Source organism: Colobus angolensis, unplaced genomic scaffold (genome assembly GCF_000951035.1).
Source record: "Colobus angolensis palliatus isolate OR3802 unplaced genomic scaffold, Cang.pa_1.0 Scaffold58, whole genome shotgun sequence".
NCBI lineage: Eukaryota > Metazoa > Chordata > Mammalia > Primates > Cercopithecidae > Colobus > Colobus angolensis.
Window position 1 is genome coordinate 6740166 of NW_012119376.1, and position 25266 is coordinate 6765431.

The 25266-nt window shown below is 39.3% G+C and overlaps 1 protein-coding gene across 2 annotated transcripts in view; it reads left to right on the plus strand.

Moving 5' to 3' along the window:
* Positions 1-25266, plus strand: part of NHSL1 (NHS-like 1) — a 154581-nt gene that overhangs the window by 51777 nt on the left and 77538 nt on the right. The window contains exons 1-2 of one of the 2 annotated variants that reach the window (XM_011962071.1): positions 21514-21773; positions 24628-24780. In XM_011962071.1, the coding sequence (XP_011817461.1) occupies positions 21716-21773; positions 24628-24780 (211 nt within the window). In that variant the 5' untranslated portion in view covers positions 21514-21715. Of the gene's footprint in view, positions 1-21513; positions 21774-24627; positions 24781-25266 lie in introns of those variants that run through there. The other variant, XM_011962070.1, reaches the window with a different exon arrangement.

Below are 25266 nucleotides of genomic sequence, written 5' to 3' on the forward strand. Positions count from 1 at the left end.
CCCTTGCATAGTTCCCATTACAGGCATACCTGTAAGAGGGCCCCGCCTTCATGGTGTCTCGGCTTTAGTTTTGTGGGTTTGACATTAGTGGCTCCATTTTGATACTGATAACTTTCACACTGATCTACCTCCAAATTATATCTTGAATCCACACATTTGTCTCATTTCCAACAGGGGTTCAAGCCACCATATTTCTTTCCTAGTTGATGACAGTAGCTTCCTACTTTTACTTGCCCATGCACAATCTGTTCTCCACACAGTGGCCAAAGAGATCTGGTTGAAGCCCGAATGTTTGTTGCAAAAAGTAGAAATCAGTTGTTCTTTCAGGCTCTGTCATAGGCAGTATCTGTGGTAAAATATTTGGAAAATATTTTTGAGAAATATCCTCATTTTTACCAGCAGAGGGAGATTAACTTTGTCAAGGTTGTATTCAAGTGTAAAAAGAATTAAACTGCCGGGCATGATGACTCAGGTCTGTAATCCCAGTACTTTGGGAGGCCGAGGTGGGCAGATTGCCTGAGGTCAGGAGTTCAAGACCACCCTGGCCAACATGGTGAAACCCTATCTCTACTAAAAATACAAAAATTAGCTAGGTGTGGTGATACACGCCTGTAGTCCCAGCTACTTGGGAGGCGGAGGCAGGAGAATCGCTTGAACCCGGGAGGCACAGGTTGCAGTGAGCCAAGACTGCACCACTGCACTCCAGCCTGGCAACAGAGCAGGTCTCCATCTCAAAACAAAAAATAAAAAAAAATTTAAAAAAATAAAAAAAAAGAATTAAACCAGGCAGCAATACTCCAGCACTCGGTGTTGGGAGAGCTGTGCCCAATTTTGAAATTTTATTGGTTATTAATATTTATTTTGGTATGATTTTATATGCCAAGACTGTGTAGATTTATATTTTGTTCTTTTAAAACAATCTGTTTTGCCTTATTATGTTATTATTGTCATTATTCTTTGTCACTAACCTTAAAGAACACACAGCAATTGGATTTGGGCAATAATGAATTGTATACTGAATGCCAACATTTATGGGAAAAACCCGGTATTCCCCTTGTTTCAGAAAGGATTGAAAGCAGCTGGGAAAATATAAAACGTGAAAAAGGTTGAGAGGGAGTAGGAAAATTTTTGATAAACTAGTCTTCATCTTTATCAACTTTTTAAGGGATGGCTCTGAAATATGTATTTTTAAAACAAAGAGTATTTCAGGAATATAAATATGGAACAAAGAGTTGCTAATCAACTCTTGTCTGAATACTGAAATGGAGGGAATGGGAAATGCTGCCCATCTAAGTGCTCTAGGTCTTTCTCCAGATATCTTGCTAGAAACCCCTAGGTATGTGTGAAGATGTATCCTTTCTGAAGTGCAAGAAGAAACTAGCACCAGACAACAATCTGCAGACACTGTGCTTGTTTGTAAAAATTGTTCACAAGATTTTCCCACTCCCCTGTTGATTTTCTAACAGGGTAAATGTATCATGGACAATGGAAAAAAAATCTTGTGCAAATGTCGTTCCAGCCTTGCATATTAAATTATTCATGTATTGTGATGGTAGCAAATTACTTTCTTCATCGAAGATATTTCTCTGGTTTAAAAAAAAAGATAAGAATGTTAATATTTAATGCTTTTATTACAATATTTGGGTGTTTATGAAGAAATAAATATTTTTGAGTTATGAGAGACATAAAAATTCCATTTGTTTTTGATAACACATTTTTTTAAGGTCATTGCTTTGTCAAAAGGAAAATTGGGTGGCAGAATAGATTTTTTTTTGAAGATTCACTTTCTTTTAAATTTCTACTGCTAAATTATGCTTTGAAAAAAATGCTATTGAAGTTGTTAGTTGTTACTATATACATGGTAAGGCTTTTAATTTTTTTTGTCTCATTCAGAGGAGGCTTATTTATGCAGTGGTGCTCAGAAAAGTCATCTTTTCCCATTAGATGGTTAGCTGTGGAGTGTTTTATTCTTCAGTGGCATTTTATTATTTTTATTTATTTATTTATTTATTTTTGAGACAGTGTCTTGCTCTGTCACCCAGGCTGGAGCGCAGTGGTGTGATCTTGGCTCATTGCAACCTCCACCTCCCCAGTTCAAGTGATTCTCCTGCCCCAGCCTCCCGAGTAGCTGGGATTATGGGCATGCACCACCACACCCAGCTAATTTTTTAGTTTTTTTTTTTTGAGACAGAGTCTCGCTCTATTGCCCAGGTTGGAGTGCAGTGGTGTGATCTCTGCTCACTGCAATCTCTGCCTCCTGGGTTCATGCCATTCTCTTGCCTCAGTCTCCCGAGTAGCTGGGACTGCAGGCGCCCACCACCACACCCGGCTATTTTTTTTTTTTTTTTTTTTTTTTTTTTTTGTATTTTTAGTAGTGACAGGGTTTCACCACTTTGGCCATGCTGGTCTTGAACTCCTGACCTCAGGCGATCTGCCCACCTTGGCCTCCCAAAGTGCTGGGATTACAGGTGTGAGCTACTGTGCCTGGCCTTCAGTGGCATTCTAGAATGTTCTATTGAAGTTATGTTATCAGTGCTTGGATTTCTTACTGTCTTCCCCATGAGAACATAGTATGTAATGAAGAATTAAAGCCAAACATAAGCGTTTCTAGTTTTGTTTTGTTTTGTTTTTTTCCAACTTTAACTATATAGGTTAGTTGGAAAAGTAAGTTAATTTAACTTGTTCTTTTAATTTCTGAAGTGAGATTGCAACAATCCATGAAATGCTCTGGGTTTTTCTAAAAGAAAAATCATTCCTGTGGACTTCCTACCCTCACTTCTATTATTTTTCTTATATAATGTGAGTTTGTGCATGTCTTAACAAAAAGTCTGCTGTAATTTTTTAAAGTTCTCCAGAAAGAGAGTCCATGGAAAGAAACCAATCCTGGACTTTGTTGAGTTGATAGACTTAGCAGGTGACACTGTTAAATGCTACTAGGTGAATTCTTGTGGGCCACTGATACAATTTGAGTCAAAGCGTTCTCTGATGCTCTCAGTTTCTGATTCAGGAAGTTCAGATGTATTAATAAATAACTTATATTTCTGGATTTGAAGCAAAACTGAAATAAGAGACCACAAAGCTCAGGCGACTTAGGAACCTATATTAGTAATTGTTCTTACTGAAGAATTTGTCCAGAAATCTTGCAGCATGTTCTCACTCCAGTCCTGTCCCCTTGCTCCATCTGACCTGACTTCCTCCCCTAACCAGCCACAGAACTAACAATGTTCACTTCCCAGACTCCCTTGCAGCTACAGTGCAGGTGTGTGACCTAGGCTCTGCCACCCTGACCCACTCATTGAACGTGGATGCCAAACTGAGGGATGTTAGGCAGTAGCTGAGTAGGTTGTCTGGATCTACTGGCAAGGCTAGCAGCGCTGGGCTTTTGCTCTGGGAGCCACTTAGTGGACACTGGGCATCCACAGTTGGGTGTGCTCTGTGGTGACCAGCAGGTGGCAGCAGCAGCAGTGTTTCGCTGTTACAGTCCTGGCTGTGTGGCAGGTAAACTTATCCTCTGGCCCCCCTGGAGATTCTGAGAGCTCCTTCATATCTCTTAATAAATAGGATTTGCTTAATTAATATAATGAGAGTGGATTCTGTTGTTTGCCTCTTAAGTGCTCAGACATTGCTTTTATATCTGCTTTAACAAGGCACTGACTGTCTTATTTCAGTTATCTGATGTTCTTTCCCTAAATACTAATAGTGGTTAGATCTTGCATGTCCTTTATCAAAATTTATGCGATACTTCAGAACTGTATATAACTAAAATTGGGAAAAACTCAGCATTTAATAAATGAATACAGAGAAAGCTTTTTATGTCATTATTACTTTCCATTCATGGGCTTTAATCGTGACCGTCCAGTTTCTGCAAACCCTACTTGTAGAAAAAAATCAGTCTGACAAGGCAGGTAATAATCAGGAACTGAAATATTCATCCAGAATTCTCCAACAACATGAAATCAGAGAGTCTGGTGAGAACAGAGGCTAAGTAGAGTCAGAATGTGACAATATCCTACCCCCTGGACTGTTGGTGTCATCTTAGACTAGGTAACACGTTTAAGAGAGGCGGAAAGTATTATGATACAGCCAAAGAGTAGGCATGGGGGAAATCATTGTGCAGAAGATAGACTGTTTACTTCCATTCCTTTCTCATCAACATTATAGTTTGCCTTGGATCTAAACACTTGTCTATTTTTTAAATTTAGTTTTCTACATCTCTAACGTTTTTCTAAAACACAGAAGACTGTTTTGCATGAAAACTTTCATGTTGGCCGGATGCAGTGGCTCACACCTAAAGACCAGCCTGGGCAACATGGCAAACCCTGTCTCTAAAAAAAATACAGATTAGCCGGGCATGGTGGCATGCACCTCTAGTTCCAGCTACTTGGGAGGCTGAGGTTGGAGGATGACTTGAGCCCAGGAGGTAGAGGTTGCAATGAGCCAAGATCACACTACTGCCCTCCAGCCTGGGCAATAGAGCCAGACCTTGTTGCAAACAAACAAACAAAAAAACGAATTGCCTATTTTCCAACAACAACAACAACAAACAGCATTGATGTTCAACCATTCCATTGCTAACTGAGAGTTCTAAAGTCTTTGGCCTGCCACCAGTGGTGACTTAACTTTTCTAGCCATATCTCTCACAGCCATTGCCACCAACCCCACCTTGTCATCCCACCAGGTCAGCAGATTGTCTCAGACAGATTCAGTTGCAGACAACATTGTAAGCAGAAGGGGATTTAAAATAGAGTATATGGTATCTACATGATCATTGGGAAAACCTTTGGGAATAGGTCCAAACCCAGGCATGACTGTCTCGGAACTGGCTGGCCAAAGGAGCTGTTTTCTCTGCCACTGTCAAAGCTGGCACCCAGGTTTTGACTCCAGGCCCACACTGCCTCAGCTGTGTACGTTATCCGCAAAATGATCACCACATGCATTGCCTCTCACCTCCATGAAAGTAGGGACGGCACACTGAGACTTCAGTTACCTCAACAGTCAGACTTAGCAGCAGAAACAGTCGAAGCAGCAGGAGCATGGAAGTAAGGACTTGTGTCATCAGCCATGTGCATCTGCTTTGCAAATGCTAAGCTGGCTGCTGAGGCCCGTGTATCAAAGAGTCTGGGAAATGTGGTTTCCAACTCCCAGCCTCTCACTGTGGTGCACTCGACAAGGAGGTGGCTTGCCTGGGACTGAGAGAGATGACGGCATGCACCATCATGACACACACACTCAGTGCTCCCAACTCCAGACAACTCACTCTCTTCTTTATGCCTTCTTGTTGAGTTGGAATGTGTTTCATATCCGTTTTCATCTAGCAAACCTTTACCTGCCCATCCGGCCTTCTATGTCACCTTCTATGTCAAGTTTTCCCCGATACTATTAACTTCCAGCTGTTAGAGTTACGCACTTCTTAATTTAAAATGTACCTTATTCCCATTTTATTGAATCTGTCTTCTTCCATCAAACAGAATGCCTGATGGACAAGAAATAGATTGTTTATTTATTGCATCGTTTGATCGACCAACTTACTGGCATCTTCAAAGCCAGTATAGCCCAGTTCCTGTCCTCCAGGAGCACAGCTCCTAGCAGGGGAGACAAATGAGCACAATTATGGAGCACATAAGCCAAATATGAGTGAAAAATCCACTCTCTTGGGGAGAGGATGCGAAAGATTACAAAGTCAGAGAAGGCTTCATAAGAGAAGGTTGTCTTTGTTTTGGTATCTCCAGTGCCTAGAGTATTGTTTGGTGTGTTGAGTCCTTAATGAATGAGATGAGGCTAAAGATGAATGAACTGATTTCTGTGAATGAACTTTTGTCTCCTGTTAAAAGCTCCCTGCTGATCTGAGTGGCTGCAGATACTTTACAGTGGTCTTCCCTTAGCGTCAGTTTTTGCTTCTCGTGGTTTCAGTTACCCATGTTCAACTGAGATCTGAAAATGTAAAGTGGAAATTTTTAGAAATAACAATACGCAAGTTTTGAATTGTGTGCTGTTCTGAGAAGTGTGGTGAACTCTCTCACCCTCCTGCCCCATCCTGCCCAGGATGTGGCCAGCTGATCCACGCTGTAGACACTGACTGCCCATCAGTCACAGTTATCAGATCTGCTGTCATGGTATCTCATCATGTAGACATTTTTTTTTTAATCTCACGTCCTCAGAAGAAGGGTGAATTCAGTACAGTAAGATTTTTGTTGTTGTTGTTGTTGTTATTGTGTGAGACAGGGTCTTGCATTGTCGTCCAGGCCGGAATGCAGTGGTACGACCACAGCTCACTGCAGCCTCGAATTTCCGGGCTCAAGCTATGCTCCCACCTCAGCCTCCCAAGTAGCTGGAACCACAGGTGTGAGCCACCACACCTGGCTGATTTGTATTTTTTATTTTTTGTAGAGACAGAGTCTCCCTGTTTTTCCCAGGCTGGTCTCAAACTCCTAGGCTCAAGCCTTCCACCTGCCTTGGCCTCCTAAAGTGCTGAGATTGCAGGAGTGAGCCACCATGCCTGGCCACAATAAGATATTTTGAGAGAGAGGGAGACCACATCCACATAACTTTTACTATAGTATACTGTTGTCATTGTTCTGTTTTATTATTATTGTTGTTAATCTCTTACTGTGCGTAATTTATAAATGTAACTTTATCGAGGATATGTATGTGTAAGAATAAATGTAACATATTTAGGGTTTGGTACCCTAAATATCTGTGGTTTTAGGCATCCACTGGGAGTCTTGGAGTATATTCCTTGTGGACAAGGGAGAACTCTGTATTTTTCTTTAACATCCTAAGAATAAAGTTTGTTTTTTGTTTTGTTTTGTTTTGTTTTGTTTTTTGAGATGGAGTCTTGCTCTGTCACCCAGGCTGGAGTGCAGTGGCGTGATCCTGGCTCACTGCAACCCCTGCCTCCTGGGTTCAAGCGATTCTCCTGCCTCAGCCTCCCGAGTACCTGGGACTACAGGCACCCACAACCACGCCCGGCTAATTTTTGTTATTTTTAGTAGAGACGGTTTCACCATGTTGGTCAGGCTGGTCTCAAACTCCTGACCTCAGGTGATCCACCCACCTTGGCCTCCCAAAGTGCTGGGATTACAGGCGTGAGCCACCATGCCTGTCCAAGAATAACGTCTTTAGAGTTAGTAACGTAAACTATTTCTTTAATTCCTGTATTAAATTCATTCATTTAGTAGAATAATATGAATTGCATGCCCATAGTGTATCAAACCTGGCACTGGGCCCCTTGTTACTGTAGGTTCAGCGAGCGATGGCCTCTGTATCATGGTCTAGATCATGTGTCTAATGGGAGACTGAACAAATTAGTCATTGAACAAATCACTACACAAAAACTAATATAGTGATATGGAAGAAAAGTACAGGTTTTGATGAAAGTGAATAATAGGAGGTCTGAATAGAGTCCGATTCAGACCATGAAGAAATGACAAATTAATTTGAGACCCAAAGGATGATGGGAAGAGAGTGGGTAAAAGGCCAACCCACTGGCTCTCTGTCTCTTTACACAACAACTAAGAGAACTCTTGCTTCTTCCTTTGCCCGCCAGCCCCTGTAATCATTTGATTGCCAAAATATCTGGTATTCAAGAAAATAAAATCCAATTTCAACACACAGGGAAACTTTTCAAAAAGTTACTTATCCCAGCTACTTGGGAGGCTGAAGCAGGAGGATTGCTTGAGCCCAGGAGTTGGAGACTGCGGTGAACTAGGATCTGCACTCTAACCTGGGTGACGGAGTGAGACCCCGTCTCTGGAAAAAGAAAAAAAAAGTTACGTACATTCATGAATAAATGTTAGGTTTATTCATAAATGTGTGGACATTTTTGTTTAGTATTTGCAAGGCATTTCTTAAGGAAAATTTTCATAGAGGTTAGAAAATTATGTCACTATGGAACAAGAATGCTTTAAAGTTCTCCAGGGTCTTTTCCTTCCCAACCCATTTCTATGAATGCTACCTGTTGTCCCATTGTATCCATTTTCACAACAGCTGGTTTTGCATGGCACCGAGGTTGGCACTGTGCAAAGTGAAGTGCATGGAGTTGGCTCTGGCCCTCCGGGAGCTTCCAGAAATATCAGAGGGGGTGTCAGCCGTGTGTAGAACACATAGCACATCGAGTACGAATTTTAAATAACGTGTTAGTTTAGGTCTGGGTAATTGATGGCAGAGCAGGAACAGATTGAGGGTAAGTGCATTTTATTAGGAAAGCAGGAGGAAAAAACACATTAGTTGTGGAGAAGGGAGCTAACACTGGGGAAACCCCCATCTAGACAGGGCAGGCTGAGGGGAATTAGTGATTCCTCCTTTGATCACTGTGGGAATCTTTTGAAACCTTTCTCTCGCCATTTGCATAGACCTGAGAAGAATTTGCAGGCGAGGGCTGAAAGCAGCCTTCTGCCCAAGACTTCTTAATGATCCCCTTTGCCACTGTGATGTTTTTAGGACATTCTACACGTTTTGTTTCTCTCTGAATGAAGCATTCACGTTGCCATTGAACACATCTAGTTTGGGGTGCATTCTAAGTCAAATTATACAAGAAGCTATTTGTGGCATTCAGCAGCTGCAGAGAGAAGAGGCTGGGTTTTTTTTTTTTTTTTTTTTTTTGGTGTTGGGGAGTGTTAAACACAATTCAAGTAAAGCTGGAAAGTTCAGAATATAGAGTTATCCTGTTGATGAGCAGTTAGAATTGTATTAACAAAGAAGACGACGGAGGTTACTGAGGAAAGAAGTGAATTTTATCCTATTTTAACATGGGACATTGTGCCGGAACGAGTTCTCCATAGATGCTCTGGGATTTATTTTGATAATGAATGTAATATATTGTCTGGAGTCTGTGGCTGATTCCTCTTTCCCATGGGGTACAGTTGGTGAGTATCTCTCTTCAGAAAGCAGTTGTAATAAGATAATTAAATTTGTCTGATTAAAAATGATTTTGCATAAACATTAAGCATGGGAAAGTGCAGGTATTTTAAAACTGCCCTCAGTAGCCTAAATGTATACTTAATTAAATAAGGTTTGCTAATGAGAATTGATTGTGGCAGCTTTATTTAAACTGTTTTATCACATAATGGTGTATATGTATATGCATTGCAGCACACAAAGAGATGGGTGTTTCAGATGAGGTGATAAAAGTGGATCCATCTCACTCTTCTGAGAGCTGCTATGCAATATTTAGAGAAGTTTGGAAAAACTACTTGGCATTAGAAGACCCTGTTTATTTTCTCCCTCAGATGTCTTACTTTTCAAGACAGAATCTCGCTCCATTGCCCAGGCTGGAGTGCGGTGGCGCAATCTCGGCTCACTGCAACCTCGACCTCCCAGGCAGGTGGCAGCAGGCGTGTGCCACTGTGCTCTGCTAAGTTTTTTATTTTTTTGTAGAGACGGGTTTTCACCATGTTGCCCAGGCTGGTCTTGAACTACTGGGTTCAAGTGATCCACCCACGTTGGCTTTCTAAAGTGCTGTTATTACAGGCATGAGCCACTTTGCTTGGCCTATTACTTTTCTTTCACTAGTTCAGGAAGACATGCATTGCCTTCGTTGTTGGTCAAATTCTTATAGTAGCCTGGCGTGGTGGCTTATGCCTGTAATCCCAGCACTTTGGGAGGCTGTGGTGGGCAGATCGCTTGAGTCCAGGAGTTGGAGACCAGCATGGGCAGCATCGGGAGACCCCATAGACGTAATTTGTCCAAAACACACTCACGCACACACTGTCTCTCTTTCTCTCTCTCACACACACACACACACACACTCACAGTGATTTTTTTTTTATCTACCTCACCTTTTTTCTTTAGTAAAAAGCAAACATTGGACCAAATTATGAAATTTCCATACCTGCCTTTACAATGCCAAGCTTCAGTTTTGGCTGCAAGTTAAAAATATTAGGTACACAAGGAAACCTGCTGATCTTAGTCTTTCCAAATATGATTTTATTTGCTAAGATATGAAGAATTCCATTGTTACTTTTCTGCTTTCTGTTCCAAGCTTCCATGATGCTGATGAAGAGGAGCTAAGTGTATCATTTTTACAAAGTCAGTGCCACTACCTAGAATTAGCATTGTCGTTTCGCTTCCTGGTTGATTTTTTTCTCAGATTCTGTGTGGGCCAAATTTTGTGGGATCTACAATCAATGCACCTCCCTGCTCTTCCAGCTGTGCCCTAATTGTATCGCCCTCTAGTAACAAGCCTGGAGGTACTTCTGTGGCATCAAATCAGAAATCTACCTTGTGACATCCTTGCTTTAGAAATACCAGGTTACTAGAATTTAGAGATACTAAGCAATATGTCTCCATACAATGATTGATGTTTTTGTTCTTGTCCCTTGCTCTTATTTGATGTTTACTTATTAAAAATGGTCTTTTCAATATGGATTGAAAAGAAATCAGTGAACGAATATGAAAAACTGAGATTATAGGAAGGTTTTATTTACTTGAAAATTCTTTGACTAACTGACATTAATGGAAGTTCTATACTAGGTGAATTCTAAATACCATCTTGTGTCAGCCTGAGCTTCTTTGCTCTTATGCCTCACCTCCGCCATAATTCCAAAACCCTTGTAGCACTCATGCTTCATAAGAACCTGTGATTTTGCTATTTGGAGAATTTTGCTGCTGTGTATTCTGTAGTTTAGGACAATGAAAAAAATGTTTCAAAAACATCCAACACTAATCAAATAAAATATTATCCTCATTTAGATTAACCTTTACCATTACTAGAAAACCAAGTACAGCTGGAGACTTAACTATAGGTCTTGCTGTTGGTTCATCAGCAAACCAAAATGGTCCAATTTGTCTCATTACCATTTTGCATGTGAACCAGCTGTCCTCTTAACAAAAGCAGTTGAGCACACCAGCCGATTAATTGTAGCATTCATCTTAACTATATGTGAAACAATATTAGAAATCACAGGAAACAGAGAAAAGAAAAACTGAACAGCCACTTAATTTTCAGAACACAAGTTCACAGCGATTGTTCCGTGGCTTACTAAATAATTAACTCTAGTTATCCTTTTTCTCTAAATCTTTATACTTATTGATTATTAATTGGGAAGAAGTTAGGCAGTGATAAATATGGTTTGCCTTCAGTCATTTTAGGTTGTATTTTGTATTCTTGGACAGAGTGATTTCAGAATCTTCATCAGTCCAAATGAAAACACTTTTTGGATTCTGTTGTGTAAAGCTTTACCTTTTGGTTATAAATTGATGTAGATTTTTTTCTTAGCCCCGTTATTCAGTTAAACACAGCTTCCCCCTTATTGATTTAGAAATGTTTTGTATAACTCAGGGGTACTTCCTTAATGTGAGCTTGGTTGCAGACACTAGGTTATTTATGAATATTCACAAATCTTTTTGAAGGTGTGATGTCAATGTTGTCCGAATTGAGGCTCAAAAGGGCGCAGGGATCATAGAATATGTCTTTCTCTAGGGGAGGAAGACAAGGATATTCGTTTGAGACATGACCATGAATGAGAGCATGTTATCTTCTATAAATGACAGCTGGGGGAATCATTTTCATGCACCAGTGTGTCATTGAGTGTCATGGTGTCCCCTGTAGGTGGCGACCTTCTACTTTATTTTGTCAGTTTCTCCTGGTAGTCTTTATTAGGAAGTCTTCCTTTGCTCTCATTTTTTTTCTACATAAAAAATTCCTTTTGAGTATAGATTCTTTGTAGGTTTTACAACACCATCAATCAAGCAAGTTCTTGATATTATCCAATTTTAAAAATACAGGGGAGCTCAGAGTATAAAGCACTTAGCTAATCACAATTCTTTTAAATTAGATCTCTAGGATCATCATATTATACTTTGGCTTTTCATTCCACAATGAGATTTTCTTCCCTGAAAATTTTAGAAGAAAGGTTGCATCAATTTCTTTTTCAAATTTTGATTCATTGTTTGAATTACTGTTATTGTAAATGTATGATTATGTTAAGTATAAATAGCACAGGAAATAAATTTTAATTTCTAAGTGATTGAAAAGTGTTCTCTTCTCTAAGATGTTCCAGACCCTTTATAGGCATTCAGAAAATGTGTTTTGAATGACTGAATTGGGAAAGACCAAGTGAGTTAACTTTACAGTTGAGTTCATCAATATGTAGCTCTACTTGTATACATTATTTCTCTCCTTTATATACCTAATATAGCCTTTGAGAATGAATTAGATGAATCTGTACTACTTGGGTAGATGGATTAGGGCTGTACAACATGTCACAAAGAATAATTGGTTCAAGTATAAGAGGTTACAGTTAATGAAATTATTCTCTTTCTGCAAGAAAGACATAGCTCACTTTGGGGGAAGTTATCCTTGAATTAAAGTGACATATTTTTGAAATAAAGAGTTACAGTCTGTCAAGGAATGCTTCCTAAGAAAAGTTAACATTTGAATTATAACTTGAAAAATGAATAGAGGTATGCCAAGTGGATAAGTGGAGGATCAAGCATCCCAGGCAGATTAATAGCATGTGCAAAGGCATAGGGGTAGAAGGAGTGTGGACAGTGGGATCCCTCACCTCCCTGGCCCTTACTGAAGGCAGCAAGTAACACGTCAAATTGAAAACTGGACCACAAGATGGGGTATCAGTACAGATGCTGGGTGGCCCTGTGATCACTGCAGGTCACTTTTTTGTAAAATTGGTTTAAATGTTCCTTATGACTTTCTTCTGCTCTAACTTTCTAGGGGCCTATGAAATCTCCCTTTTTTGATTTACCTGTGCTATTTCCATACTCACCAATAATTCGAACATCATCACCCATCCCTTTCACAAAGCTGTCCCATGCTAGCCCGACCTCATTTCTAGCATCTTAGGACAGTCTCTGGATGATCCCAGCCATGCGCTAGAGAGACTTTGCAGCCTTCCATTCCTGTAGGCATGGCTGAACTTTGAATGCTGTGTCAGCAGGGCTCCCTTTGTGTTTTGGACTTTTGATTTGGGTTTCTTTTTTATCGTAGCATGTTTTCTGTCTGCCTTGCCTTTCATTTGTTCAGCATTTGTCACATGAATACTGTGGCTTGACTAAACTAGTCACAGTGATAGCAGACGTTTTGAAATTGACTGAGCCGATGGCAGCAATGATATTGGATTAAATTATTAACTAGGATCCACAGCAGAAGCCTTTAGCTTCAGCGCATGCAGAGTAAAGCGTGTTTCCTAGCATCAAAATTAACTGGCAAAGTGGATGCCAGATCAAGTTTCTTCTAAAGAATTGATACATTATCATCTCCTAAGGTTCCCCTTTCTGTCCCCAACCACTCCCCCGACCCCATAATTGATGAAGAGAGATATTTCCATTTGTCTTTTTTTCAGTATGTCGTATGTTTCATCATTAAAGATTAATTCAGAAGCAGAAGAAAGAAAAGATCATCGTACCAATGAGATTCTAGAATATTGGTGATTTTTAACATGCTTTTGTGAAATAATATTCGTGGGACACTTAAAATAACTCTTCATGAGTATCTGTTATCAGATTCATGTTTTCATTCTGTGAACAGTATCTCTGCATTACCTTTTAAATGTGTGTGTGTGTGTGTCTGTTTACCTCATTATGTAACTGTAAAAATTGAGAGCATAAGGGTAAGATCACACCCAGTGTCTATTCAGTTTTTTCCACTTATCTGTAAAAGACTTTATAGCTAGTTTATCCAAAACTAGCATCGCATCCAGGATCATGTTGTGATGTTCTTTAAATCTCTTATAATCTGGCACATTTCTATTATTATTAGCAGTAGTAGTGTTAATTATTTGATACGTTATTGGAGAGGCCAGATCAGCATAATGTCCCAATTTAAGACTGATTGCTTTTTCTTTTTCTTCTAGCTCTTTTATTTCTGTAACATGGTAGAATTTAACTTGTCAGAAAAAACTTTGATTTACCATAGGTGATGTTTATACTTGCTATTTCATCACATCAGGGGACATAAAACATCAGTTGCCCACCATTAGCATTTGCTGGATTAGGGAGATGCCTGGCTGGTCCTTCTGCTGTGTGGCTGCTCTAATATTCCTCTTACATGGCAGCTCTTCAGCAGGGAGTTAAAACTGACAAAGAAAGATAGAAGGTTCAAATACCTAAGATTTAGACTGCTAGGAAATGAACAGTGGTAATCTGTAAGAAAAATGCCTGATACAAAAAAATTAGAGATTGATTCTTAAGGCACAAGTGACCAATTCGTCTTTTGGTTTGTTTCTAGTCAAAATAAATGCCCAGCAGCAGGAACTTTATGAGTCCACTCAATTTGTCTTGATTAATCTTAAGTAGTTTTTTTTTAATCTGCCATATCAAATACTTAAAAGTTATTTTTAATATTATAAATTATAATTGTATTAACTTTTACTTTATTTTACTGTAGATTTTTGAAAATTCCTTTAATAATGTCAACTTTTGAAGAATAAATCTTTGTTACTAACCAGTGATTTTTCTTCCAGCTACTCCTATCAAACTCTTACTATTCTATGACCTTAGATAAGTTTTTTAAATTGTACTTTAAGATTTCCAGATTAACCAAATACAAGATGCCCACTTGGTTAAATGTCAGAGAAACAATGAATTATATTTTAGCATAAGTATATCCCATTCAATATTTGGGACATTGTGTATTTAAAAATTATTTTTTATCTATCTGAAATTCAACTTTATTTGGACATCATATATTTTATTTGGCAGCCCTATGTTTAAAAGTTGCTGTTTTATTTACACATTTATTGACTGTATTAATTTACCTGCCTATGTCATTAGTTTGCTTTTCAGCTTCACTAATTCAATAATAATTGTTTGAATAATAATTCAAAATTGTTATTTAGCTAGACAAGAATTACAGACTTTACATAGTTGCTGTCAATGTGAAAGTGTTCATAAAAACATGAAACATAATTCTTACCTTCAAGAGTTAATGTTATAGGAAGACTTTGTTCCTTAATAAACAGGATAGGCCTAAATTATCTTTATCTATTGGTAAAACATTATGAATGTGTATTAAGTAGATGACGATGTTAATTTTTAGAAATGTATAAAATCCCTTACTACTCTGTACATTTTATTTTATTGGCCCAGAGGCTTGGGTTGTGCTTTCTGCTGTGATGTTTTCCAATGTTTCAATGAGGAAAAGCACAAGAATGAATGGGTGTGTCTATAGATTTAAAAATTGTTTTTGAAGTATTTTAACCATGCATGAAGATGAGTACATCTAAATTACCTTGGTCATATACAGTCTTCTATGCTAGATGTTAAACTTGATTTTTAAAAATATCCTAAAATGAATTAACAATCAGTAAAGGCACCATTTATAAATAAGTTTGCCTTGAAAAATTTTCTATTTGAAGAGCTAAATTCCTTTGAGAAGCATTTCAAACGATCATTTAATACACAGCCCTGAGCAGAACTCTATTATGTCTGATTTTTATTTCCCCTTTCTCCTCTTCAGCTTGGAAGAAAATAACAATCTTTATTGATTGTATATTTCATTTTCTTTCTTTCTTTCTTTTTTTTTTTTGAGTCTAGTTCTGTCACCTAGGCTGGTGCAGTGGCGCTATCTCAGCTCACTGCAACCTCCACCTCCCGGGTTCAAGTGATTCTCCTGCCTCAGCCTCTGAGTAGCACCACCGCACCTGGCTAACTTTTTGTATTTTTAGTAGAGACGAGGTTTCACCATGTTAGCCAGGATAGTCTTGATCTCTTGACCTCGTGATCCACCTGCCTTGGCCTCCCAAAGTGCTGGGATTACATGTATGAGCCACTGTGCCCAGCCCCTATTTCATTTTCAATTGCTCAAAGATTCAAATTTTATCTAATTCAAAGTGCGTAATATGATATAAACATGGCTCATTTCTGCATAAATTGCTGTGTACAATATTTGAAAATGACCCTTTTTAGTCAATATTGTTTAACAATATTTGTGAAAAAGTTTCTGGATTCCAAATAAAGACTTTCAGTGCGCTGACTGCATTTGATACACTAAGGAGGGCCTGTGGGTTTGTGTAAATAGGGATGGGGGTGGGGATGGGCAAGGCTGTGTCTGTGAGTTCTAGAAGCTGTAGACAGCTCTGCTCTTAAGAGGCTTTTAGGTTTAGACATATAATCTTTGGCCTTCACAAAAATAATGAGGGTGTACTTTAAGATCGTACTAAAGATAAAAGCATGGGTGGTAACAGAGTCATTTATTTAAATGGACAAGGTTTAATTTTTTGAACTTTATACTTTAGGTTTATTTGGTTCCTGAAGCATTTTACAGACGGTGAAACACAGGCTGATAAAACCAAGTTTCTCTAGAGAAAGAAAGTTGTTCTGAGCTGAGAGTGAATTCTGACCTCTTCACCTTTTGTGTGGATTGTGGCACCATTTTCTCTCCCCGCCTCTGGTCAAGCCTATTCAAACCTACTTGCCATTTGACACCAGGGTTCTAGTTAAAATGCACCACTGGCACTACAGGTTCCCCTCTGATCCTCCATCAGGGATACCCTTGCCCACCACCTGCCACTCACCCACGGTGACAAGCAAGACCCTGCGGGCCTGCCCTGCCTCTCTCCATCTTCCCCACCATCTTTCCCCACAGGACTGTCCTGTGACCTTTCACCAAAGTGTCAGCATATCTCCCCATGTCCCAGGACTGGGCTTTACCCAAGAGTCTCTTCTCTGTACTCTAATAGCGGGTGATCCTGTGAATGAGGTGGGTGTGTGTTATCACTTTACCTGGGAACTTCACAGTCCCTCTCTCTCACTAGACTTAATCTTTATGTCATCATTTTTATCTGTGTGGGTGTATCTTTTCCTCTAGACTGTGAACTTCCAAAGGTCAGTGATCATATTTGATTAATTTTTAACCTGGACACCTAACACAAGGCAGCAAATACGTTTTCTCTCTCTCTCTCTCTCTCTCTCTCTCTTTCTTTTAAGAGACAAGGTCTCACTCTGTCACCCAGGCTGCAGTGCAGTGGTGTGATCATAGCTCACTGCAACCTCAAACTTCTGGGCTTAAACAGTTTTCCTGCCTCGGCTTCCTGAGTAGCTAGGACTACAGGCATGAACCACCATACCGGGCTAACATTTTTATATTTTTCTGGAGATAGGGTCTCTCTGTGTTGCCTAGGTTGGTACTGAACACCTGGCCTCAAGCAGTCCTCCTGCTTCAGCCTCCCAAAGCTCTGGGATTACAGGTGTGAGCCATCATCACATCTAGCCTCAGTTTTTTCTTTTTTAGCTGGGGATTAAATTTACCTGTCTGGTTCATGGGAAGAAAAAAAAAAAAAAAAGTCCTAATAGAAGTAAAAGTAGTTCCTGAGAAACAGTTTGAGGGGAAAAGCAGATTGTCTCAGATTAGCTATGTTGAACTTGTGATAATGTGAAATCTGAGTAGAGGTTAGCAAACGGAACTGAGGGCAGACAAATGAAAGAAAATAGAAATGAAGGTTGAGCAGGATGTTTAAAGGTGGTAGCTTAAGCCATAGGCCAGCCGTCTTTTTCTCTTAAAGGTCCAGATAGTAAATATTTTCCGTTTTGAGGGCCGTACAGTCTTAGTCGTAGCTGCTCAGCCCTGCTGTGACAACCCCAGAGCAGCCTTAGACAATATTTAAACAAATCTTTGAACAAATGGGTGTGGTGGCATTCCATTACAACTTTATTATTGGACATTGAAATTTGAATTTCATGTACTTTTCACGTTATGAAAAATTCTTCTCTTTAAAAAAAAATCATTTAATGGCTGGATTTGGCCAAAGGATCATAATTTGCTGACTTCTGCTCTATACTAACAAAATCATTCAAATTTCAAGGGGAAATAAGTATAGGACAAAGGCTTATGGACTAGATCTTTGAAGCTTGGTTAGAGTTCGTTGGAATTCAGAGAAGGAGCCATCACATGTGGGAGAGGAACTAGTGTATTGCAGTGTCAGTGAAGAGGATCAAGAGCTGGGTGGTTGGAAGTATATGATTAAGAAGATCATTAGGAAGGTGAGGAGAAAGAAAAACACCATTAGTAGGAATCAAAAATTCACCGATGACCACTGAGAATTTTTTAAAAATTGAAATAAAATCTTAGACAATAGAAAAGTTAGTATGTGGATATAAATTGGAAGCAGGGGGTATATAGCAATTACTCGAGGAGTTGGCAGTTTAAGTCAGAGACAAGTAGAAAGACAGCTGTGGGGTCTGCCACGCTGATTTCCTTGCATGAAAGCATGGCCCTTTATTAAGCAGAAGGCTGCTAAGCTATCTCTTGAGATTTTATTCATTGATTTAACATACACTTACATATGTTCACATATCAGGTACTGTTCTAAGGAGTTTATCAATAATAACTCTTAGTTCTCATCATGACCTGGTGATATAAACACTGTTGTTATCCCATTTTACAGATGAGCAAACCAAGGGATGGAGAGGTGACTCTTCTAGTAAGTGGCTGGTCACCTGGGCAGGATGGTTCCAGAGGGGGACTGCTTTTCGCTATTATGCATTGGTGTCAAGTTTTTCATGTCTAGTTCATTAGAACATTTCTTTTTCTTTTTTTGCCATGTGCAATGGGCCTTGCCTGTAATTCAAACACTTTGGGAGGCTGAGGTGGGAGGATTGCTTGAGGCCAGGAGTTTGACTACAGCCTGGGCAACATAGTACCCTATCTTTACAAAAACTTTTTTTTTTTTTTGCCACTGTCATATATGGCTGAAGTTGGCATCGGAAGTACCATGGATTTATATCTTTTCTGTTGCACATATAAATTGTACAATTAAAAAATATACTTCCAGAAGAATACAGCTCTTCCATCAACCACAGCATTGAGGCATGCAAATTATATGATGAAAACGTTTCCCTGTGCTCATGCTCATATGAAGGATGTAAAGTAAGAGCTAGCAATTGATTGGGGAAACTTTCTAATTAATAAACACTTTCAAAATACAACTTAATATAGAATGCGAGAAATGTGATAGTTTATTTGGTTTCTTTCCTGAAAATCTAGATTTTATGGTGTTACATGGCAGTGTGGAATAATGCACAGAGGATGAGACATCCTGGGATGCCGGGATGGAAGCCTGCATTCTCCCCCTAGGTTTACCACTTCCTTGTGTGTAACCAAGTACAGTTGGCTCTCCATATCCGTGGGTTCTCCTTCCGCGGATTCAAGCAACCATGGAGCAAAAATATTTGGAGAAAAAACCACAATAAAAGTAATGCAGCAATAAAAAAAATACATATTTTTAAACCATTACAGTATAACAACTACTTGCAAAGCATTTACATTGTATTAGGTACTATAAGTAACGTAGAGATGATTTAGAGTATATAGGAAGATGTGCGTAGGTTGCATGCAAATACTATTTTATATCAGGGACTGGAGCATCCAAGGATTTTTGTATCCAAGGGGCATCCTGAAATGGATACAGAGGAACAACTGCGGCCACTTTATATCACATTTAATATTGAGTGAGAAAGGAAATTACTCCATGCAAGATTCTTCCTACAGTTCATTTTCTGAGAGGAAAGAGCACTTCTCTGGTCCTGGGAGATGGAAATGTGTCTCACAGCCTGAGGAGTCTCTCTCTGTCTTCAAATGAGAGCCAGTGAGATTCATTATACAGAGTTTTGTTTTCTTGCCATTGCCTCCTTCAAGGTTTTGCTCAAATCTCACCTTTTCATGAGGACCACCCTGACTCCTACAATACTGCAGCCTGGCCAACCTCAAACCCCCCCTTTTATGTTGCTCAACTTTTTTATTTTGTCTATTGCCCTCGTCTCCTAATATACCATAAAATTGTAGTTTAGGGTCTGATAATTTAAGCTCCATGAGGGCAGGGATCTCACCTGTTTTGTCCAATGACGTATCCCAACTAAATGAAAGAGTATAAGTTAGCATTGGTGCCCAGTCTTTATCTTTCTGAGGAATGAATCTATATTCAGATGCCATTGTTGAACACATGGAAAGCTACATGCTATGGAGGATTGAGCATAATCAGCGTTTCTCAAAAGAACAATTTCTGTTTTCACTGGACATTTGCATGGTGACACTTAACCTCAAACACTTGTGCATTGTGCATATGAGTGTTTTTGCCCACAACTCTCCTTGTGTCTAATGCAATGAGCAGAGCGAGGTCACTCTGCAGATAAATTTGTTTTCCGAAGGGGAACTTTGCCCGCTAAATTAAGGCAGCCACATAATCTGACTTACAGGCTCAGTCGTTTCTCATTTGCCATCTGGCAATTTAATTACTTTAAAATAAAGCTATATATAGGATGAAAGAACACAAGTTGGAAATCTGATAATATGTGTGATAAGATGGTAATGTTTCTATTTGTTTTTTGTTTTGTTGTTGATGAAAAAATAAAGCGCATAGAAAGACTTGAGAGGGTATCATTTCAAAGCTTTCCCTAGACAGAGCCCCTTATATAAATTTTATTCTTTGACTAAGAGCCTTTGTTATAAACTAAATGTTTTGAATTAGTGGATTATTACATTTTTCCATTGAGTTATAAGTCTGGCCCAAAGCTATGAAATAAGAGGTTGTCAAAATTGTTTCAAAAGTGTTTGGCCATGAAGTGGGACTGGGCTGAGATGTGAGGAAGGTTCTTTTCCTTTTTTCCTTTTTGTAGTATTTCCTGATCTATCTTCTTTTTTTCTCCTATCCCTTTACCCCTGGAATATGTTTTTCCAGTGCCTTCTTATACTCTGTTTCTGATTTCTCCGTCTCTGCTCGTGCTTCCCTAGTCCTCTGTGGTTAATTGCAAATGGGCAAAAGAACCAGCACTCTGGATGGTATATTCAAGTTAAAGAGTAACTCAGATAATGTTTGTTTGAGACGACTGCGAGGGAAGGGCGATTATGGAATTCTGAAAACCAGGAGCTTAGGTGACAATTACATTTAAAATAAAGATTAAAGTGATTAGGGTACTTTATCTAATTTCTCGTTTGGAGTGGGAAAGTTGTGTTTTTTTGGTGGTTTCTTTTTTTTTTCCTTGATTGTTGTGGCAGCTAGATGCAAATAACATCACGCTTTGGAACACACAATGCTGATTCTCAATCATTGGCAAAGAAGGGTGACAAGACAGGGCATCCTAATTTGCACAAAAATGCAACCAAGTCATTTGCAGCTCCTTGGAGATTCCATTCTGAAGTTTTACTGCTTGTGCAAGTTCCTTTGGTATGGGAGGCAGAGCCTGGGGCGTGGTTGGGAAACAATAGTTTGGCTTTTTTACCCCCTAAATCAGTTCAAATCCCATATACCCTGAACTAACTGGAATTGCTCTCAGACTTGGCAGCTCCTGTAAAAGATCTGGATGTTCATAGAGGCTTTAGTGAAATGGGGAACACATTTGTTTCATCTTGACTTCCATAGAGGAAAATCTGCACTATTTTTGTGGGCTCAGAGAGGGGGAGCTTCTGATCCGTTGGAGAGAAAACTGAATGAATGGGCACTGAGGCAGAAAGCCTGATGTGGCTGTCATGCAAATAAGAACCGTGATTGGCTTTCTCTTTCTTTCTGCGCACGATGTCACTGGCTGCTCTCAGCCTTAAGGATTAGGTTTCAGTAGGAGTTTTTCAGGTTCAAGGACTGTTAATGGTTTGTAACTGCCTGACAATAAGCTCAACCTCAAAGTTACATCAGCCTGGGCAGATGTCTAAGGATATGAGACCGGGGGAAGAAAAGTTAGAATCCGGAGCAGGACGAAGCTTGCCACCTGCCTCATGGGCTGAGCTTTTAATGTGATTTACATTTCTAAGCTCTATGTAGGTGCCCTGGAAATGGTGGTCTTCATTAATGCAAAGATTAAGTCTTTAATTAAACTTTTTAAGAAGAAAAGTAAGTAGTTCCTTTTCTCTCTACTACCTATTGTGTGCATATGTTTCCGTATGTGTGTATGTCCCTGTGTGCTCGCGTGTGTGTGTGTGTGTGTGTGTGTCTGTGTGTGTTTTAGGTCCTTCGTTCCTTTGTGTGATTAAATTAGAGTGTCAAACAGCATAATAGGCATGACTTAAACTCTATACCAGGTCGTTTAAATACCTCAGACTTTTGTAACTCTAGGACAGTATTATGTGATCTTAGCATGTCTTATTTATTTATGATTGGGGTTTTAAGTGAATTTACTTCTTTTGTGCTTTTCAAAAGAAGTCCTTTGAAGAGGGGGAAAAATTCTTGTACTTAATTTATGTTTCCCTTGATACCCAGTGTATGATTTTTTGAATCTTTGGCTAAATATGCAGCTGAGGTAAGGGAGCCTCTGTGTAATGTATGACATGTTTCTGGTGGAGATAATCCCCTATAACTCCCTGGCACTCTTTGTTGTGTATTTAAGAGCTCCAGCAAGCACAAACCGTCTAGACTGATCAGTGATTGTTGTAAGGTACAGAGCTTTTGTGGTGTGGCTTTATTGTGTGGTTACCATTGACTTAAGTTTCTTTAATCTAGTTGCTTCTTCATTCTCTTGAAAATAATAATTTGTATAACTACCTGGCTTTGTTTTTACATAGTTGTTGTTTTATTTTAGTTTAGTTTAGTTTTTGGACCAGTGATTTAAACTGGATAAATGTGCATGGGTAGGGGCATTGATAAAAGGGGCTTTGGAGAAAGCTACAAAGAGCAGCATGGTGTGCTGATTTTCTGCAGCTTCTTGCCAAAGGCTGCCTTTGGATGGACAGATTAAAAGTGCCCCTGGCGAGAGTGAGGAACACCAGCGAAAGAGACTTTCTCATAGGAGCCAGTTGGTAGCTGTGCAGTGGGGCTGATGGTGCGACTGATGGTGCAGACACGAATGCCATTACTTGGATTTGATTTGTAATTGGCAAATAGGAAAAGTTTCCATTTTCCATAGTTTCTAACTCTGAAGTATGGTAACTCAGTCTTTAAAATAAATGGACATCAGCACAAAACACTGATGAACTCTGGCTACACTTGGGGGGGCACATGGTGAGTTTGGCCCAGTGCTAGATTCTTCTGAAACACAAATGAGGGTTAAGTCAGGTCTTTGTGGATTTTGTATATTAAGATTGATAGTTGTATGCACCGTGCAAAACATTTGCTCAACAAGAGTTTATGTGAAATACTAGGTGCCAAATGCACATATTGCTTTTGTCAAAAACTAAGCAGGAAACACACTGGACATTTCTGTTTTTAACCTGATACCTAATTCTCAATGTTTACTTTCTCATTTACCAACTTATGGAGAAGGTGGGATCCTTTTGAAAATGAGTTATCCTGTTCAGATTCATAAGATTGTAAAATTTAGTAGCTGTAGAAAAGATGGTATGTGAGATGAGCGCTAACCTGTGGCCCAGGTTTACAAGAGACAATGACGGTTCGAAGTTCGGGGCCTCGTTAGAATAATTTTTACTGTTCCTGCCACAACCGTGTTTTACCTGAGTTATTTCTTGAGCTAAGTACTTTATGTATATTGGTTCATTTGATCTTTAAAGTAGCCCTAATAACTGTGCTATAGATATGTTTAGTTAATTTTAGATATTCTCAAATGGATTTAATAGTTTATGCATGTGTTCTCACGTTATTTGAGAATTCATTTTATGGTCTAGTTTCCGGGTACATGTTATGCTGGGGACATGGATACCCAGTGTGAACTCTATAGCATAGATCAGAGTCAGAAAGACTTGCTCCTCACTCACATTTCAAGTGTCTGCTGGCTTTACAAGGGTTACACTTGCTACCTCAAGCAAATGCCTCAGCACAAGGACTTTCTCCAATACCTTTCCAGTCTCTCTTATGCCTGGGTTACATGGCAGACATATAGAAAGTATTAAAACATTGTTGATGAATTTGTTTTGGTGCTGTCGGCCTCATTTTGGGCTCCACTGATGCCCCAACTTAGCTTGTGTTGTCAGGAAAAATGAACTAGAGATGTCTCAAGCCTCCGGGGATTTAAAGAAAAATTATTATAGAGATTTATCTTAGTCTCAGGATTTTACCTGTTATTTTATCCTCTAATGTCTCGGTCTCTTCTGTGCTGGGAAAATTTAGTTGAATTGGATTGAGTTGGGAAGAGTCAATTGCATTGTAATTTAAAAAATTTTTAATATAAAAGCGTTTCATGAAAGCAGGAAATGCAGAGGGAATTTTGTAACACAAATGGATCTCCACATCTATTAGCTGTATCATTTACATGTAAATTGAATGTTTACATTTAATTTTTTAAAAATGTAATTGAGTTTATAACAGTGATGCTCTTTAAATAATGCTGTAGAGAGGGAATATTTCTTATAAACCTCTTGGTAGGAAATTCATTTCTGTCAGGACAGTCTAACATTTACTGTTGCAATGGCATTATACAGTTGAGTAACTGATATTTGTTGTGTGTGTGGGAGGGGGTTAAGTAGGAATTGGAGGTCTCTATCAATTTTGTCCATTGTTTTCAAACATTGAAGTAAAGGGAGGACCTGAAATGCTGGGAGGCAGTTAACTGAGCAAATGCTTCTATGAAGACATTGTTTGGAGGGTGGACACTTTCAGCTTTTCCTTTATAAATAAAACACTGTGGGCAAGACCCCTGGAATCTAAGATTAAATCTAATTTGGAATTTGCTCCATTGCTCCCTTGCCGGCCCTTACCAGTGGATGTGTTAGGCATGGGAACACATCATGATGTAATGAATTTGTAGCTAATGAAGCCTAAGTTGACGCCTGAATGTATTCTATCTTTTTTTCTATAGCGGTTTCCAACCTAGATGAGGAGAGCCGATGGACAGTCCACTACAGTGCCCCATGGCACCAGCAGGAGAATGTGTTCCTTCCCACCACAAGACCCCCCTGCGTTGAGGACCTGCACCGCCAAGCCAAACTCAATCTCAAATCAGTATTGAGGGGTAAGATGGCATCCTCTGTGAGCTTATTTTCTTGGTTATTGGGTCCTGAGAGTATAAACTTGATATCTCTCTATAAAACCAGATCTACTTTTATTGAATGTGTAGTAGGCTTTGTCTTTATATGATATCATAAATATAACCTAACACATGCTGATATGGTGTGGCTGTGTCCCCACCCAAATCTCATCTTGAATTGTAGCTCCCATAATTCTCATGTGTTGTAGGAGAGACCCAGTGGGAGATAATTGAATCATGGGGGCAGTTTCCCCCATACTGTTCTCATGGTAGTGAATAAGTCTCATGAAATCTGATGGTTTTATAAGGGGGCACCCCTTTTGCTTGGTTGTCAGTTCTCTTGTTTGCCACCATATAAGGCATGCCTTTCACCTTCTGCCGTGATTGTGCGGCCTCCCCAGCCATGTGGAACTGTGAGTCCACTAAACCTCTTTTTCTTTATAAATTACCCAGTCTTGGGTATATCTTTTT